At 41.4% G+C, this 19,358-nt stretch overlaps 1 protein-coding gene across 1 annotated transcript; it reads right to left on the bottom strand.

The window, feature by feature from the left end:
- Positions 1 to 8,570: 8,570 nt before the first annotated feature.
- On the bottom strand, positions 8,571 to 9,267 carry LOC147898196 (uncharacterized). The gene is made up of 2 exons (XM_087378868.1): positions 9,099 to 9,267; positions 8,571 to 8,932 (listed from the first exon to the last, which is right to left on the bottom strand). Exons 1-2 carry the CDS (start codon positions 9,217 to 9,219, stop codon positions 8,571 to 8,573), a joined length of 483 nt encoding a protein of 160 aa, XP_087234994.1. The 5' UTR covers positions 9,220 to 9,267.
- Between the last annotated feature and the right edge of the window lie 10,091 nt (positions 9,268 to 19,358).

Here is a 19,358-nt window from a genome sequence, read left to right as displayed (position 1 = left end):
GCTAACTATTGTAGAGTTAACATGACCCCCTTCCTGTTCTCGGTCCAGTCCCCTGGATTGTGCAAAGGTCATGGTTGTTGGAGAGTTGTCGATGAACATCATTCCTTTTGTGAACTTTTCTCATTTCCAGTGCTCCATAGGTATTCATTGGATTCTTTGTTGGGTGGATGAACGTGTCAGTATGGGTTGATGTAAGATCCTAGTGGTGTTAGTGCTATCAAAGTCAGTACATCGTATCCTCATGCTCCTCCTTAAGTCCCATATTTGATTTTGAGTGGGACTCTTATTGAATTCACAAATTCTAAGGGTAGTTTGTTTTAAAGTAGGGGCATTTGTTGCTTTTTCTTTTGGAATTTTGGTGGTGCTATTTTCTTTAGGCTTTTGAAGGTAGTTGGTAATTAAAACAGTAGGTTAAAATCTGGAGTAATAGGTGTAATGTGCTCAAGAAAGCGATTTGGGATGTTGGGCATCCCCCCAAACGTCAAAATCACTTTCTTAGACGCATGTATGAAGTGTGTTATGAGGGTAGTTTGTTTTGAAGTAGGGGCATCAATTTCTTCCAGTTTAGTATTTAGATAAAGATTTATTTATGTTGGTTCAAGCATATATCATTGTGTTAATCAGTGTTTTGGAAATGTGCTTGGATACTGCTCAATTTCTACATTGCTGGGTGTGTCATCTTTCAGCTGTGTTGGACTTTTGATCAATTTAGTGGAATGTGGGAGAAAATAGATTGTCTGGGATAGTTTTTCATTAATAATGTTCTTAAGAAGTGCCTGTTGGACAACTCCCAACACTCCAAATTGCTTTCTTAAGTACACTTTTACATATGTTTCTTGTTGCATGTTTTGTCTTACTCTTCTTCCTCTACTGGGCCAATAGGGACTACTTCTCTAATTAAGCTCTTCCTTGTAGGCTTGAATACTATCATGGCAAGGTTAAAGCAAATTGCCAAGGTTGTTGGTAAGGGGCCTCCCATTGCTCAAGCTACCACTACCCATGCTACTACTGCAAGTGTCAGAGGTTCTCATAAGAGGAAAGGGAAGTCATTTCATATCCTCAATCATGCAAAGAAGAGGAGATTTCCCCAAAAGGTATCATTGCTTAGGGAGATAAGGAAGGAACAAAAGGACATGGGATATGCAATACCAAATGCTCTCTTTAAAAGGCTTGTGAGGGAGATCATGGCCTCTGGACATGGCTCCATGGTTGCTTGTCCACTCTGAACTTCTTTTGCCTCTCCGTCCTTGCAACCTCCTCTTCACTCTCCTTTTCCTATGTTTGGCGAGTTTGTGGAGTTGGCCTCTTGTGTCTTGGGGTTTTCTTTGTGGTCCTCAAGATTTTGGGGAGTTATTGCGTACTTGTGTGTGAGGAAGCATGACATTCTTTCCACTATTCAAGAACCAAATTGCAAGAAAATACGACATGTACTCATAGATGAGATGCTAAATGACATTACTAATCTTCTAGGCATTGAGGAGGTTCATAATGCATGTGATGAAGTGGGTATAAGCACCAAAGGATATCATGCTCTTTACCGATTGCTGAAAGATACACTTCACAAACAAGGCATCAAAAAGTGTAATTTTTCTAGTCCCAAGAAGGATAAGATTAGCAAAGATGATATGCAATGATGATGTGCAACGTAAAATTAGAGAAATCTATTGAATCAATGATACGTTAACCATTGAATCTTGGAAAAGAAAGTGAGGCAAAAATGGGAATATTATGTATTTGTACAATGAGTTCAACAATATATTTGTTGATCTACAACAGGTTCACTATGATCTTATTTTATGGACTGCCTAAACAATGTAAGTAATTTTGAATTATGAAGTTGCATACTAGAATGCTACTAGAAAATTTTTAAGAGCAACAAGACTTACGTACTTCTGTTTTCCATTCAAGGCGACAAGGTAAGTTTTGTGATAAAATTGTATGAGTGTCAGATTGTGAAAGGAAAAATATTAGAGAGAATGAGTATCACACTCATGAATGGGGCAATGCTATATGCAAAGAGCTCACTTCCACAACGTGAGATAAAATTTCCCTCTTTTGGCGTTCAGTTTGAAAGGGAGATAAGGTGGCTTGGGGCATTTGAGGTACCAAAGGAGACATATGAGGTGCTAGCTTGGGTGTTTGATAGGATACCATGGATTACCAATGTCATGAAAACACATATTGTGGGATAAAAATTAGAAGTAGAGGGTAAGGGCTCTTATATGGTTGCCTGGCATTTGGGAGGTGACTTGAAGACAATAAAATGCATGCTTGGTTGTTGATAGGGTGCTAACAGTCTAAATACTTGTCCATTTTTCATGAGAATGGTTAAGGACAGGAAATCAAAGGCAAGCAAAAAGAGGATGCTAGAGAGTCAAGTTGATGAAGACGACCTAGTAAATGGTAACATTGACAATTAGGTTTGTGGTGTTATGTCCGTCAATATGCTTGCTAAACCAAATAGGCATTTGAAAGACTCAGAATGGAATCCTATTATTCCTTTCAATATAAAAAATGTTCACTTTTGTACTTTCAGTGCATTCATGCGTGTCTTTGATCATTTTCTCAAGTGTCACATCAATTGGTTGCCATGGTGGCAATGTGCAAATTGCTATTGACAAAAAGAGACCTGGTATGGATTATGAAGTGGCACAATAGGTATCCATGAGTGTATATAAATAATAATCTTCTATTAGATTACAAAGCTTCAGTATGTGAGGTAGTAGAATATAATTCTTGCCGTTGATAGGCATAGCAAGGATGACAGATTATTATGATAATGCTTGCTAGTCACTAATGGATGAGGATCGCTCATCAATAAGAGTCGATGCTTTGAATTTTGCAATATCTAGGTTCTCCATGAGTCTTTCTTCCTCTTCAACTGAGATTGGCTCAATATCAATGCTCCACTCTTGTGTAACTACACGGGAACTAGCTAACTCTACTTGTAAGCCCCCCATATGAGGAGAGGGCATTTGAGTAGCTCGGTTATCCGGTAGGTCCTGGTTTGGACACCAGATGGGGGCCATGTGTGGCCTGATGGTTGGACGGCTTTAGAAAGAGTTGGCACACTACCAACTAAGCTACATGCAAGTGCAGGAAGGCATTCCATGACTGACCACACTGAGGGTAGACGGAGCATTTCCCAGGGCAGCCCACTCTCAGGCTACAGGGCCCGTTTGGAGCTCCAGATGATCCCGGATGGCTCTAGGCTGAACGGTTCTAACGTGTGGTCGGTGGCCTATTTCGGGACCGACCTCCAGTCGGTCGTTTTGGGCCGACTGGGTTGGTCTCCCAATTGGGTCTAACCGACTACAACTGGTGGCTATATAAGAGCAAGCCCGCGAAGCCCATTATTATCACTGGCTACAGTAACCCTGATTCCTTCTCGATTCCTTAGCATCCATCCACACATCCTCTACTATTTCCAGCATGCCATCGAAGCTTCGCACACAGGAGCGCATAGCTGGGAGGCAGTGCCATCTATTGTATCAGTTTTACAGTAATCAAAATTTTGATTCTCCATACTATCTGCTTTTCTCTCTTGCATACGAGATTCTGTTATCTGTTAAGCATAGACGTTGTATTGTTTTCTTATAGACTCATCCTCTACATCATCAATATTAATTATTGGAGTATTCCTTTTTCTAGCTTTAGAATGATCTATAGTTGGGTCCCTCTTATCTGCATGAAGAAGAAGAAAAGACATGAACCCAACATATAACTCCAGCAAATGACAGTCCATACGATGAAGAGGACAATTCATAAGAGTGGTCTTGACCTTTTCATCATCAGGAAAGACATCCCACCTTTTAGCCACTTGCAATGTGCACAAAATTTGAGGTACCATGAACAAGGATCTTCTGTTCTATAAGCTTATTGTAAGCCACCCAATTTTCTTGAAGCAAGTTCAAAATAGCCTCTTTCAAATTGAAAGGTACATTGAAAAATAGGCTCCCCTAAAGGAACATATTTATATTTTTCATCCTTCCTCAAAAGATCAAACAAATTCTCATTGGGTGTTGGCTCATCTCTGACTTCCTCAAGAATATCATTATCATCCTCTGGATTGTAACACTTTGTGCTATGTACTTGTTTCTCCGTTTCCCAATAGCACTCTACAAAATCACTATATAAAATGAGGTAGTGAATTCTAAAAGCAGATATAGGAAAATTACAAAAATTACAAAAGCATTTGATCAAACATGGATTGGACAACCTAGAATAGGTACACTTTGAGAGTCGACTTACAAACATGCGTGAAGTCAAATACTTTGCATGTAGGGGATGTGGGGGTTAAAGGCCACTATACCTTAACCCCAATTATGTACAATACTCAAATACATATATATATATATATGGATGACATAGAGGATTAGGGTGTTTTGCACCCATCAAACTTGATATTAAGACTCAGTATTTTTTAAACTAAGGTTTAAAATTTCTTTACATCTCAGCACTTCGAATTTTCATGAGCTCTACGGACATTTTCCAAATTTACATCTCAGCATTTTGTAAGTTGACCTGTACAAGCCACCAGGTGCTTCCTTTGTCCACAATACTAACCACCATTACCTTGCTTTGAATAGAGGTCTGCTCTCGCCTAGATTTTGTTTGAACACAGGGCGACTCGGTTCCTATAGGTCACCCGGTTTGCAGTTATATTGTCATGAGCATTCGGAGGATCTTTTTGACGAGTGGTTTGTTAATTGTCGAGTAGTTAGGTGAATTGGCATCGAGGGTGAGTAGTTCTATGCGAATCAACATGGAGAGATAGAGATGGTGTGCCTTTGTCCATGTGTGAATACTCTGTGCGAATTGCTTATGGGGCAATGTATAATGTCTAGCCTCGTTCTAAACCCAAGATTGCACCATAGTTGAATTTTCCATATGAGTCCCTCATGGAGTGACATAGCAGTTTCGGCCTCGTCCTAATGTGTACATTTACAACGATGACCAAATAATTTGCTCGATTCGCTCATGGAGAGATATCGAAGGTCCGGCATTGTCCAAATGAGTAGATTCGCTCCATGGGCAAAATATCCATTCGAGTCACTCACGAAAGGACCAAACCCAAGCAAGATCATGCCATAGTTGAATTTTCCAAACGAGTCCCTCACAGAGCGATACGAAAATTTTGGCCTCGTCGTAATGTATATATTTACAGGGTTGAATAGTCTGCTTAATTCACTCATGGAGTGATATGGAAGGTTCGACATCATCCAAATGAGTAGATTAATGCCATGGGCAAAAAATCAATCCGAGTTGCTTACAGAGCAATCCGAAAGGGCTGGGAAACCCAAGATCGCACCATAGTTAAATTTTCCACATGAGTCCCTTATGGAGTGATAGGGAAATTCCGTCCTAATGTATAAACTTGCAACATGAGTGAATAATCAGGCCAATTCACTGACAGAGTGATATGGAAGATCCGGCTTTGTCCAAATGAGTAGATCCATGCCATGGGGAAAAAATGCATCCAAGTCTCTCACAGAGCGATATGGAAGGGCCAGCTTCATCCACATGTATATATCTATGCTGTTGGCAAATAGTTCTATGCGTGTCCCATGGAGTGTGTGAGATTATTTGCCAGGCTTCGATTGAGGAGGAGGGGAGAGAAAGAAGGGAGGAGGAGGAGCAAGAAGGAGGAGGGAAGAGGAGGGAGGGAGAGGGAGGGGAAGGAGGAGGGAGTGAGGTGGAGAGAGAGGAGGGGGGGAGAGAGAGTGAGGGAGGTGGAGAGAGAGAAGGGAGGGGAGGGAGAGGGAGAGGGAGGGAGGGAGATTCGAAATTTGAAAATTTGAATTTCAAAAAGTGGCTCCCTCCCCTCATTGATGGGGGGAGAGGTGGGCTCAACTGTGGGCTTAACCCACCTAGGTTGGGCTGGTTAGGCCTCCTTGTTGCAAGGAGGCTATATGGCTTGATCGGCTAGTGAGAGATTTGGGGATTCATATAGGTGTACCGACATTGCATAGTGATTCCACAAGTGCTATTCAGCTAGCATGGAATCTGGTTTTTCATGCAAAGACCAAACACATTGAGGTGAGGTACCATTTTATCAGGGAGGTACTTGAGGACAAGCGCATAGAGCTTGTCAAGGTTCATATAGATGATAACCCTACAGATATGCTGATGAAGAGTCTACTATTAGGGGAGAAATGGGGTCTCAAAAGGGCCTCGAATTAGTGTTTCCTAATTTCAAGGGATTAGAGAGAGATTTGAGTTGTACCAATAATGAGAGTGCTCTAAAGTGTGAGGCAATGGTATGTTGAGGTGGCATGTTGCATTTACTCATAGGTGGCTTTGATTTGAAAAAGATGGTTTCAATTCAAAAAAGAGGGAGGAATACCATGGATTTTAGAAGGAAAACCACCACGTTTCCCTCGAAGTCCCTTGCTAATGCCCACTAAGCATGACCTCCCCTAATGCAAGCTTTTTTGTTCAAAAAGTTCCACATGTGTATTCCTTTGAAAGCCTTGAAAAGAAGAATCCATTGAGATATTAACTTTAATGGACGGACTTTGAATTTGTGAAAATAAACAACTTTGTAGAGGAAAAATGCCTCAAAAGGTTTAGTCAAGACCACTTAGTGCATACCATAGTGGATACCAACGGGAAATGTAATTTCCTTGTTAAGGTTCTTTAACTCAATAGAATTGGTTATATTAAGATTTCTAACATAACATAGTGGTAGGTGGGAAAAGGCTAGTTAATTAGCTTAGAATCATAGTGCGGTGAGGACTGTCTAGAGTGGCAACCCTCATAGCTCAATTGGGGCACCACCTTGCTAGTTTGAATTTGTGGGATGAAGGAATTTGGTTACTTAGCCGTTGTGGTGTCATACAATTATAGCCACCAAGCTTGCATTAAATCATAACCACTTGGTGTGCATGATGGTGATATGCTATAATACAATCCCTAATTTAAAGGTTGCACTACCCTTCAAAGGAGGTTTTTCCCTTCCCCAATATGTACCCCACCTTCAGAAAGAAGTGCTACATTGGAAAACATTTCTTATAATGCCCTTTATTAATGATTAAAAATAGATTAACTAGAAGGATGAAACAACTCTATTAAATGAATAGAGTTTGACTTATATGAAGGTTATATAGGGTTATTGCATACTAAAGTGTACAATACATTATCTCTATGTTGTGTTGCATGCATTTACATTTTTGTGATTCACACATATTCTTAGCTCCTTGCTCTTCTTTGGCACAATCACAATTGATGACACCCAATTAGTGTGCTTGATTTCATAGATGAAATTAGAATCCAATAATTTTCTAATTTCTTATCTACCATGGTGCGATACTTTGGATTTGTCTTGTAGGGTCTTGATACCCTAGGTTTGGAGCCTACCCTAATAGATATGGTAGTTACTACAACTTTCGGGGAAATCTCTTTTAGTTTTTTATAGGACCAAACCATAAAATACCTAGATTCCATCAATATTGCTTTTAATTTTTTGGGTCAATGCATGATTCAGTGTAGCCTATCATAGAACCACTTTGGGGTGCATCCCGACATGTCCTCATGGTAGTACGTACATAATGCATAAAAGTGGCATACATCAACCACCACGATGACTAAAATTATAATGCAAGTGCAATGGTCCACATCAAGTATCATGATGGTCAAAACTAGCCACACCTTCCATTGTGAGGACTGTAACTAGCCAACTGAAACTAGAAATACCAATCTTGACATTAAAATTACTAAAAAAGCCCTCTAATTAAAATGTTCCAAGGGGTTAACCATCAGAATGGACAATTTTTCGTGTGTGTGCGCACGCGTGCGAGAGAGAGAGAGAGAGAGAGAGAGAGAGAGAGAGAGAGAGAAAGAGAGAGAGAGAGAGAGAGAATAAAAAAAATTTTAACTTTATAAGACTTTGAATGACAAGTTATGTTGAAAAACTAGCAAAGCAAAAATCATCTAAGGAAAGCCATCAAAAGAGTAAATCAAGTAATCTACTACCCTTTTTCTCCCACTCTTGTAGTTGTCCACAATGTAATCGATTGGTTTTTTGAAAAAAAAAAGACTATAGGACAAACTATAGTCTTGAAAATTTGGGAGGAGGGGACAAATAATGAGTCAATGATTTGGTTAAAAGTAGGGGCGCTCTAGTATGTGTGTATTCATTATTATAATTTTTAGGGGGTGAAAGTGTGTGTGTGTGTGTGAGTGTGTGCATTTGGGGGGAGGGGGGGTATGAAATGATCAAGTTGTCATTGCACATAAAAATTTGTGTCTTTGCTTTTATATTCTTTCTATAGGTGTACCTCCAATTAGTACTATATGAAATTAGAGGAAAACAAGGAAGAGAAATAAGCCTATAGGAGAGGGACATTTTGTCAAGCTTGGCAAGAATTTTAAGAAGTTTAACGCCTTGTTGTGGAAAAGAACGAAAGAGAAAGAGACCCAAAAGAGGTGTGAAAAACCGAAATGCAACATTACGTTATTATGAGCTCACTAAGGGTGGCTCTAGAGAGGGAGGGGGACAATGGATTTCAAAATCAAATCACAGATGGGATATAAGCATATATGATATCATGCGTGGGTTTTGTAAAGTGCTAATCAGTGGTATCATCACGACCCTCGGAATCCTCTTCATCTGCATCTTCTTTGTTATCCTTTTTCGTGTCTTCATTCACCGTAGGTTTTGCGTCCTGGTCCTTATCCTTATCATTGATCACCTCAAACGTTATCTTTAGGTCCGTTTGTTTCTCCATGTTTTCCTCACGATTCATGCCCTGCTTCCCCTTCTTCTCCCTCCCGGGCCCCCTCCCCTTCTCCTGAAGAAATGCCTCCGCCGATGAAAACCCCATAGAAGCCGTCTGCACCCGCTCCTGCTGCGTTGATGTGTGCAAAACCTTGCCTTTAACGTTTTCAATGGCAACGTCCTCCTCGCCAATATTTGCCTCGCCGTCATATTCTGCGTTACCAAGATGCAAAGAAAGAATTAAAATGGATCAAATAAATCGGATTCGAGTTCCTAGCCACGGTATGATTGGATTGGATTTTGGACTCGGCGGGTGTACGTGTTCTGTGTGTGTGTGCTGAGGTCTCTACTGATTTATTGGCAGGTATGTGAGAGCCACCTGATGAAGCTTCGTTGAGATTCCGTCCTTGGACCCCGCGGATGCTCAATGCCAGGACTATTAGCACCACCATTCCTATCGAGAGGAGCCATGGCAGACGCGCACCAAGTAGTGTAGCCATTCAGCAATGAGAAACTGATCGGTGCAATTTGCTTGATGCCTTGGAGGTGCTTGTGAGGCTTTATTTATTTACGTGCATTCCCGGGTTGGAAACTGCCATACACAATGCTGGTACACCCATAAGATAGAGTTTCGTACCCAACGGCTATCCGATTACTTGTCTATAGGTTTGGAAATATGCAGGTGGGAGCTGGGCAAAGAAACCAGACGAACAGCAAACAGCAACGATGAGCATTTCGTCTACTTAAAGATATGTAGAAGCCAAAACCGCAGCTGTCATCGGCAAGATTAATTTTCACTCCTCACGCCCTGAAATTGGACTCCATAACACACATTCAGCCCATGATCACCATTGCGAGTTTTTGTAAAATTGTATCACACAGCAGTCACGACTTTGAATCTGCGTCCTCCACACAACCTTACAGAATAATCTTGGAGAGAGATTGTCACTATACGTCACCAATTACCTATGCCTATTTTGTGGCATCTAGCAATGTGAAGATTAATTTGTCTTTTCTTGCTTCGAAGGTGCTGAGCTTTCAATCAGCAACGTCAATTCGCAGAAGTAAACGACTCAATCGTCCTAGACCATGCGCACACGTTTACTGTAAGATTGCTCTGGATTTACGACAAAGTGATGCGTCATAAACAACCATCATTCGGTTCCTAGCTGAATCATCCGACCTAACAAAGCAAACTTGATGTTGGTTTGTTTGCAGTTGCACTCGCCACTATGTATTGCCTCACCCATGACGTTCCTCCCAATTTAAATTCATAGGTTCTTAAATTCCACATTATAAACTAGGGCGACCTAGGGTGCTTGAAGCACTCTAGGATGAATGTGCATATTAAAGCAAAGTCATGCATTGCAGCACAAAAGTAACCAACCATTTGAATGTTGATTTAAAAAAAAATAAAAATAAAAAGAAAAATTGAAAGTGGTTTACTCTTCTTATTACTTAAAAGGCCCCAAGGGACATTTCATACAAGCCACTCTGCGGGTGGATTCTCACACCCTCATCAGGCCAACACGCAACTAACCAACCATGTGAATGTTGAATGTTAAAAGCCTTTCCATTACCACTACTGCAAGGCCAACACGCAACTAACCAACCATGTGAATGTTGAATGTTAAAAGCCTTTCCATTACCACTACCGCAAGGGAAGTGCCAACTAATATAGGAATGGAGTGGTAATGACTCTCTTCTCGCCCTTATAATGTAGACCCCAAGGTGAACTTCATTCATGAAAACATGAAAGAAATAGGGTGACAGGCACATCTGATGTGGAATGATAGGTGCTGTTAAAATTGCCCTTTAAGCTATAAGGTTGAATGTAATGCCAGATCATGGCGAGGACTGTTGATTGTAATAGAATTGGAGGAATTCTATAAAAGAGGAGCCAAGCCCAAGATTAAGGGTGTGGTTGTTTTTAGACTCCTTCTTGTGATTGCCCAGTTCTTTGTGTTGTCTCTTTTAGCAATGTTTCCATTTGCTTTGTCTCGTCTCATCATCCTTTGTAGCTAGAGCTTGATGTATCCATTACGTTTTGGTGGAGACGCACGGGCGTTGGGTGTAGATGATGGAGACGATGGAGCATGATAGCACTGTAGTTCATCAGGAACAATCGTCTAGTTTTCAAATCACACCAGAGATGTGGGCTAATTTGTTGTCAGAGTTAGTTTAATCAAACGTCAATGTAGCTGCATTAGCGTCTCGCAATGCAATGACATTTGCATCGTTTCTTCTAGGCCATGACCCAAAAGTGTGGCCTAAATCTTTCTAAGGTTCTCAGGACAAAGATATCTTCATGTGGCTAGATCATTTTGATAATCTTGCAGATTATCATAGATGGTACGATTTGCAAAAGGTGGCAAAAGTTAAGCCCACTTTCCAGGGGCTCGTTGCTACCTGGTATCACTAGTTGGATAGTCAGACAAAGTCTTCATGGATTCAGCTTCGACTAGCTCTCTCTACTGCATTCGAAAACATTGACACAATCAAAGATGCACGCGTACTTAATTGCAAGAGTTGCGACAGTTGCCAACAGAATCAGTGTCACAGTTTGGCGTGAAACTCATGCATTTGCTCATGAGAGTGGATCAAAATATGTTGGAGGACCTTAAATTGTTCTTTCTGTAGCCACGACTCAATCCGAATATTTCGCAAAGAACTCAAGATCAAGGACCAAAGACTTTGAATGAAGCTCTATTAGTCACGCAAAGAATTGAGTTCAATTCTACAAAGCATCCGTCCAAGATTCCAATTCTTCCACCGATTCTTCTAGCACAGTCTACTGGACTAACTCCAATGGAGATTGATCACATCCATAATGCTCAGATGAATGCAAGACCATAGTTTCGCAAGTGTTTTACAGATCGTCCAATGCTCCCAGATCGAGACCCTCAAGGCAAGCTGAGATGTTTCTATTGCAACAAATATGGGCATGTGAATAAATATTGCAGGCAATTCCTCGCTTCACAAAACCAGGCTCATGTTCAAAGTGCACAAGTGGGTGTGAATGTGGATGATTCCCTTGTTTCGGGAAAAGACCAAATGGGGTCATAAGGAGGGCAACCACCTCAGTACCTTGTCAAGCCCTTAAGCCATCCGTTGCATTTGTCATTCGCTGTCGAATTGCAACAGTCCACAGTATTGATCTTGGTCAATTCAGGTAGTTCTTTGACTACTACTCATAAGAAATTCACAGAAGAAAATAAGCTCGAACTTCATTCTATTCCAGCAAGTACAGTAACTTTTGGTGATGCTCATACAACAGTTCGATCAGATTTGGGATGTAAAATCCTAATTCTTTTGCAAATAAAAACTTCATTGTTCAATCCACAATCTTGACGCATCAGATCTTTCCGATTACTCTGGGATGTGATTGGCTTTTGGCTAATAAGGCTGTAACTGATTTTAAAAATCTATGTTTGAGATTGCCAAAATTGTCATTGATTCCATGGAGTTCATAAAGAAGATTCTCAGAACAAGTTTCTGCCACAATTGTTGTTCAAGATGTTTATGTTCGGGCTCAAATGAATGCAATGCAAGACAAATACCCTGAGGCATTTGCTAAAGGTAAACCTATAGTCATGACTGCAGAAGTAGTGCATGAAGTCCATACAGGAAATGCTCGTCCAGTCAAAACTGCTCAAAGACGTAGATCACTGGAACAGATAAAGGAACTTAGGAAGCACGTGGATGCTATGCTAAAAGAAAATATAATTCGCCACTCCAAGAGTTCGTGGATGTGCGAGCTTCATCTGGTCAAGAAGCAAGACAATAGTTTCCATTTTTATGTAGATTTCAGACCTTTAAATAAGGTAACTATACTGTGGGGGTTAAAGGTCACTGTGCCTTAACCCCGGTTATGTATAATACTCAAACACATATATAAATGAATGAAAAAGAAGATTAGGGTGGTTTTGCACCCACCAAACTTGTGTGGCTCTCTGTCTCTCTCTCTCCTTCTTCCGTTCTTGCTTCCGTTGAGAGCACTCTCAACTGGTATCAGAGCCCGGGTGATCTAGCTAAGCGTGTGTGAATGCTTGAAGCTCAATAGCTCTGTGGGAGGAAGGAGAAGCTTTGTGGGAAGCTTTGTGGGTGACTTTACTTGCATCCGAGTGTGCAAAGACGTTGGAGGAACCTTTGGAAAAGTCACTTTGGCTTTGCGAAGTGGTTTTGAGAGCCTGTTAAGAGCTTTCAAAGAAAAAGTCGTTTTTTGAGCTTTTCCCTGTTCTGTTCGATGATAGAGACTCCATATTGACTTGTAGAGGCAACTATTGCTTGCTTTTGGTGTCCACTTCACTTCAGGAGCTTGGAAACACCTTCATTCTTGAATCTGGGATCATTTCATTGGATTTCTGACTCACTGTGTTAGTTCCTGCGTTTTTTGCCCGGGTGTTGGAACTCAAGTTTGGAGCAACCATTTGCAGATCTGTCAGTTCCGGTGGACTCAGGAGGTCCTAAAACTTCTATGTTGCTCATCATTCGCACTCCGATGGAGCTTACAAACAGCTCTATTTCCAAAAACATTTTTCAGTCCGTGTGTTGGACCCAGTGATTGAGACCACGGTTTCCAAAACCATCTGTCCCATTACGTTCCGGACGCCCAAAAACCCCTACCTGTCAGTTCTTGTGCGATTCGGTGGAGGATTTTCAGAGTTATAGATCTCTGTGTATTCGATTTCGTCTCTCTGTTATGCATTTTTCATTCTAAGGTTTTGAAACCTTAGATTTATGCCACATGGCAGTGGATAAGTATTGACTCCCATTTCTCACTCATCGGTTGGGATTTTGGAGTTCTGGCAGAAGAGAGATATTTGCAGATTTTCTTGCCGAGTCCAATTATGCGATGGCGCCCATGTTTTGAGGCATCTGAGGTTCTATTTTCAGTAGCGCTCATTACCGTGGGACTATGATTTCTTGAGCATACCTTATGCAGATCACTCTGGTTGTAGTTTGACAGTGTGCGCTCATTCGTGGTATGCATTGGGTTGCAGTGGATGATTTATAGGCCATTTGGATGCATTGCGGTCCTTGTTGGATGCGCTGATAGGCCCAAATGGCCTTGTGGGATGCTATTTTTTATGGACGCTTTGCACATGGATGCTATTTTAAGCTGAGGGACAGCTTTGACACATTGCAGGTGATGCACTGATAGTGCTATGCTCTCTTGGATGAGATATTATTGATGCATATGCTAGTGGACAGTGTTTATGCTTGAGTCATTTGGCACTTCTTGGCATTTTCTTTTGGGTCAGATTTGCTCATATGGATGCATAGTATATGCACATGATTCAGATGCATCTTTTGATGCTTTGAGCTTTGAGCTTTTGGTGATATTTTAGTCTATTGTGGCATACACATTTGGGTGCACCTGGTATTTGGTGTGATTCTCTCTTGTAGGGACTAGCATTTGGGATTTTGTTTCATTTGCATCATGGCATCCTCTTCCATGCCTGAAAAGGAGTTTTTCAGCATTAAAAAGTTTAATGGGACAAACTTTTCTTTGTGGAAAGAACAAAAAAGGAATGTGCTTATTCAAAAGAAGCAGATTAAACCCTTGGCAGGGATTGAAGCTAAGCCTGCAAATATGTCTGAGGATGATTGGAATGAGTTGGATGCATTAGCAAAGTCTACTATTAGACTTCATCTTGCAGAATCAGTTTATTTCACAGTAGTAAATGAGCAGACTACGGAAGATTTGTGGAAGAAACTGTGTGCCACTTATGAAAAGGAAACTGCCTCTAATAAAGTTTACCTCATGAAGAGGTTGTTTGAGCTGCAGATGAAGGAAGGGGTCTCCATTGCTTCTCACTTGAATGAATTCAATATTATTTTCAGCCAGCTTCAGGCTCAGAAAATGAATTTTGATGCGGAGACTAAGGCAATATTTCTCTTATGTTCATTGCCATCCTCATGGGATACCTTCCGTACAGCTATCAGTAACTCTGCACCTGGTGGAGTACTGAAATTTGATGATGTTGTGGGTAGCTTGTTGGCCGAGGAGATTAGACGGAAGTCTATGGATGGCAACAAGCAGGATGCAGCCTTAAATGTGCAAAGGGGCAGATCACAGTTCAGGAGGAAGTCCCAAGAAAGAGTGAAGTCACGTAGCAAATCCAGGGCACGGAACATTGAGTGTTACCATTGTGGCAAGAAGGGCCATATGAAAAAGGATTGCTACAAGCTGAAAAGAGAGCAAAAGGATAAGAAAAAGAACGCAAATTGGAGTGCAAATCAAAAGGAAGAGAGTCCAAGGGAGGACAAAGGAAAAGTGAAGATCGAGGAGATCAATGCAGTCACACATGATAGCGACAATGATGTTCTCTTCATGTCTAGTTTATCTGCAGAGTTGCTTACCACTTCAGATGATGCATATTCCCAGGATTGGATTTTGGATTCTGGTGCTTCATTCCATGTTACTCCCCATAGGGAATGGTTCTCCACTTATGATAGTGGAAAGACAGGTTGTGTGCATCTTGGAAATGACTATGCATGTGACATAGTGGGAGCAGGTGACATAAAGTTTTCTTTTGCAAATGGGTCTGCATTTGTTTTGAAACATGTGAGACATGTGCCTAAGTTGACCAAGAGTCTTATTTCAGTGGGTCAGCTAGATGATGCTGGTTTTCACACCACTTTTGGCTTTCAAAGTTGGAAAATTCAAAAGGGCTCTATGCTTTTGGCTAGGGGTGCCAAGTGTGGGACTTTGTATCCCTTACATGTATCAGGGGTATTTGATCATGTTGTTGCAATAACCGAGCAGCCAAGCACTTCTTTGTAGCATTGCAGGTTGGGGCACATGAGCCAGAATGGAATGAAACTCTTATGCCGTTTGGGTTATGTACCGCATTTGAGTTTCTCTGATTTTGAATTTTGTGAGCACTGTCTCTATGGGAAGCAGACTAAATCAGCCCATAAAAGAAGGGGAAAGAAAGAGTTTGAAATGCTTGATCTGGTGCATTCAGACGTATGTGGTCCCATGCCTACACGGTCATTAGGCGGGGCTGAATACTATGTGACATTCATTGATGATGCAACTAGGAAAGTGTGGGCTTATGCTATAGCTCGGAAGAGTGATGTGTTCCAGGTATTTCAGAAATGGCTGGCCTTGGTTGAGAATCAGTCAGGTAGAACGCTTAAATGCCTACGGACTGACAACAGTACTGACAACAGTGGAGAGTATCTCTCTCATGACTTTCAGCATTTCTGTGATACTCGTGGGATTAAGAGGGAGCTTACATCCCCTCGTACTCCAGAGCAAAATCCAGTTGCAGAAAAGATAAACCGTACCATTCAAGAAAGGTTGCAATGCATGCTTTCCAATGCAAGTCTTTCTGGTGGTTTTTGGGCTGAGGCAATGAAGACTGCAGTGCATGTGATCAATAGATCACCTAGAAAGAGTTTGGATGGTGGTATTCCTGAAGAGGCATGGAGTGGCAAGAAGCCCTCTTACTCTCATTTGCGTATATTTGGGTGTGAGGCATATGCACATGTGCCAAAAGAGCTTCGAAAGAAGCTAGATCCTAAGTCTAGGAAATGCATCTTTCTGGGTTATGGTGAAAGTGGAGAGATGGGCTATCGTCTCTGGGATCCAGAAGCAAAGAAGATCATACGCAGCCATGATGTGGTCTTCAATGAGAAGAAGATGCATAAGGCACCCATGAGGGATGTGGAAATGAGGAGAATCACTTTCCAGGATGTGAATCCACCTGCATATGTTGATAGACAGCAAGCTGTCCATGCACCAAATGTGCAAGAAATGGTACAACCAAGTACTCCCACAGGTATACAATCAAGGGTAGATGATGGATCATCTATTGGTGGAAATGATGAGCCAAATGTGGCTGATATGCAAGTGGGACAGCAAGCTGAAATGCCCTTGAGAAGATCATCTAGAGTGTCTAGACCGCCTGATAGGTTTGTTCTAGGGGTAGACTATGTGATGCTTACTGATTGCGGGGAGCCTTCTTGCTACAAAGAGGCTATGATGCGTGAGGATCAACGCAAGTGGGAGTATGCTATGCAATCAGAGATGAGTTCACTTATGAAGAATAAGACTTGGGACTTGGTTTCTTTGCCACATGGAAAGAAAGCATTGCCATATAAATGGGTCTACAAAATGAAGGTCACAGGTGATGATGTGCCTAGGTACAAGGCCCGTTTGGTTGCTAAAGGGTTCAAGCAAGAGAAGGGTGTGGACTTTGATGAGATATTCTCTCCAGTTGTGAAGATGACCACACTTAGATGCATGCTTGGACTAGTGGCAGCAGAGGATATGGAGCTTATGCAGATGGATGTCAAGACAGCTTTCTTGCATGGGGATTTGCATGAGGAAATTTACATGGTGCAGCCAGAAGGCTTTGAAGAAAAGGGCAAAGAGCATTTAGTTTGCAAGCTGAAGAAGAGTCTCTATGGTCTTAAGCAAGCGCCTAGAGAATGGTATCAGAAGTTTGATGCTTTCATTCGGTCCCAGGGTTTTAGAAGGAGTGAAATTGATCACTGCCTCTACACTAAAAGGGCTAAGGATAATAGCCTCATAATCCTGCCACTATATGTGGATGATATGCTATTGGCTAGCAAGAATACTTATGAGCTAGATGCATTAAAGGCCAAGTTGCATGAGGCCTTTGATATGAAGGATTTGGGACTTGCAGGTCATATTCTTGGTATGCGCATCACGCGTGATCGGAGTAGGAAACTCCTTTGGCTTTCACAAAAAGAGTATGTTACAAAAGTATTGCAGCGTTTCAATATCGAGGGGGGGAAGGCAGTGAGTACTCCATTGCCTCCATATGTGAAATTGAGTCATACAGATAGTCCCAAATCAGAAGAGGAGAGGGCCATGATGGCCAAGGTTCCTTATGCATCAGCGGTTGGGAGTCTTATGTATGCTATGATAGCTACTAGACCAGACATTGCATTTGCAGTGGGAGTTGTTAGCCGGTATATGGCTAATCCAGGAAAGAGGCATTGGGAGGCAGTTAAGTGCATCATGAGGTACATGAAGGGTACCAAGGAGATGTGCATTTGCTTTGGTAAAGGAGACATGCGTGTACTTGGGTACACAGATTCAGACTCTGCAGGGCATGTGGATAGTAGGAGATCCACTTCTGGTTATGTGTTCACCTTTACAGGTGGTGCAGTGTCGTGGATGTCTCGCGCACAGAAGTGCGTTGCTTTGTCTACCACAGAGGCTGAGTATGTTGCAGCCACAGAGGGTTGTAAGGAGGCTATATGGCTTGATCGGCTAGTGGGAGATTTGGGGATTCATACAGGTGTACCGACATTGCATAGTGATTCCATGAGTGCTATTCATCAGCTAGCACGGAATCCGGTCTTTCATGCAAAGACCAAACACATTGAGGTCAGGTACCATTTCATCAGGGAGGTACTTGAGGACAAGCGCATAGAGCTTGTCAAGGTTCATACAGATGATAACCCTGCAGATATGCTGACGAAGAGTCTACCTAGTCAGCGGTTTGAGTATTGTTGTGTATTGATGGGCATTGGATAGTATGCTCACTAGTTATTCTCCCTTAAAGGCACATTGTCCTTTAAGTGGGAGGTTGTGGGGGTTGAAGGTCACTGTGCCTTAACCCCGGTTATGTACAATACTCAAACACATATATAAATGAATGAAAAAGAAGATTAGGGTGGTTCTGCACCCACCAAACTTGTGTGGCTCTCTGTCTCTCTCTCTCCTTCTTCCGTTCTTGCTTCCGTTGAGAGCACTCTCATATACATGACGAGTACCCTTTGCCCAAATTTGATGACATTTTGGATTCTCTTGCTCATTCAAGATATTTCACATCTTTAGATTTGAAGTCATGGTATTGGCAAATCCCGATGAAAGAAGAAGATAAATGCAAAACTGCATTTTGTACACCTTTTGGTTTGTACGAATTCGATGTAATGGCATTCGGTATGTCAAATGCACCAAGTTCATTTTAGAGGCTAATGAATTGTATTCTACATAATTTGATTGTACAAGGAAATGTTGTAGTGTACATTGCTGATGTTTTGATACACACTCAAACCTTAGAAGAGCATTTGGCAGTTTTGGACGAAGTTATACAATTGTTCAAGAAGTACATTTTAAAGCTGAATAAAGATAAGTGTCACTTTGCTCAGACGCAATTGAAGTATTTGGGTTTTATCATTTCAAAAGATGGTGTTTAGCTAGATCCAACAAAGGTACAAGCACTTATCGATTATCTAGTGCCAACAACATCCAAACAAGCTCACAAATTTTTGGGTATGTTAGGCTATAGTTCAAGGTTTATTCTAGAACTTGCAGCTTTGTCAGTTCCTTTAAGAAAATGAACTCAAAAGAATGTAGTATTGTAGTGGACTGAAATACATCAAATTTCTTTTGATTCAACCAAGAATGCGCTGAAAAAGGATGCGCTACTTTGACACCTGGATTTTTAAAAGTCATTTTTTATCAGGACAGATGCATCAGATTGTGGTTTAGGTGTAGTATTGATGCAACAAGATGAAAATAATCACTGGCGCCCAATTATCTATGCAAGCAAGTCTCTATCTAATGCGCAAACCAACTATTTTTCAACAGAATTGGAGTGCTTAGCAATGGAGTGGGTAGTTCTAAAGTTTCATCCATATGTTCATG

The sequence above is a fragment of the Dipteris shenzhenensis genome, chromosome 9, assembly GCF_047967505.1.
Source record: "Dipteris shenzhenensis isolate YYH24624 ecotype China chromosome 9, Dip_SZ_1.0, whole genome shotgun sequence".
NCBI lineage: Eukaryota > Viridiplantae > Streptophyta > Polypodiopsida > Gleicheniales > Dipteridaceae > Dipteris > Dipteris shenzhenensis.
This window is presented reverse-complemented; position numbering and strand designations above follow the sequence as displayed.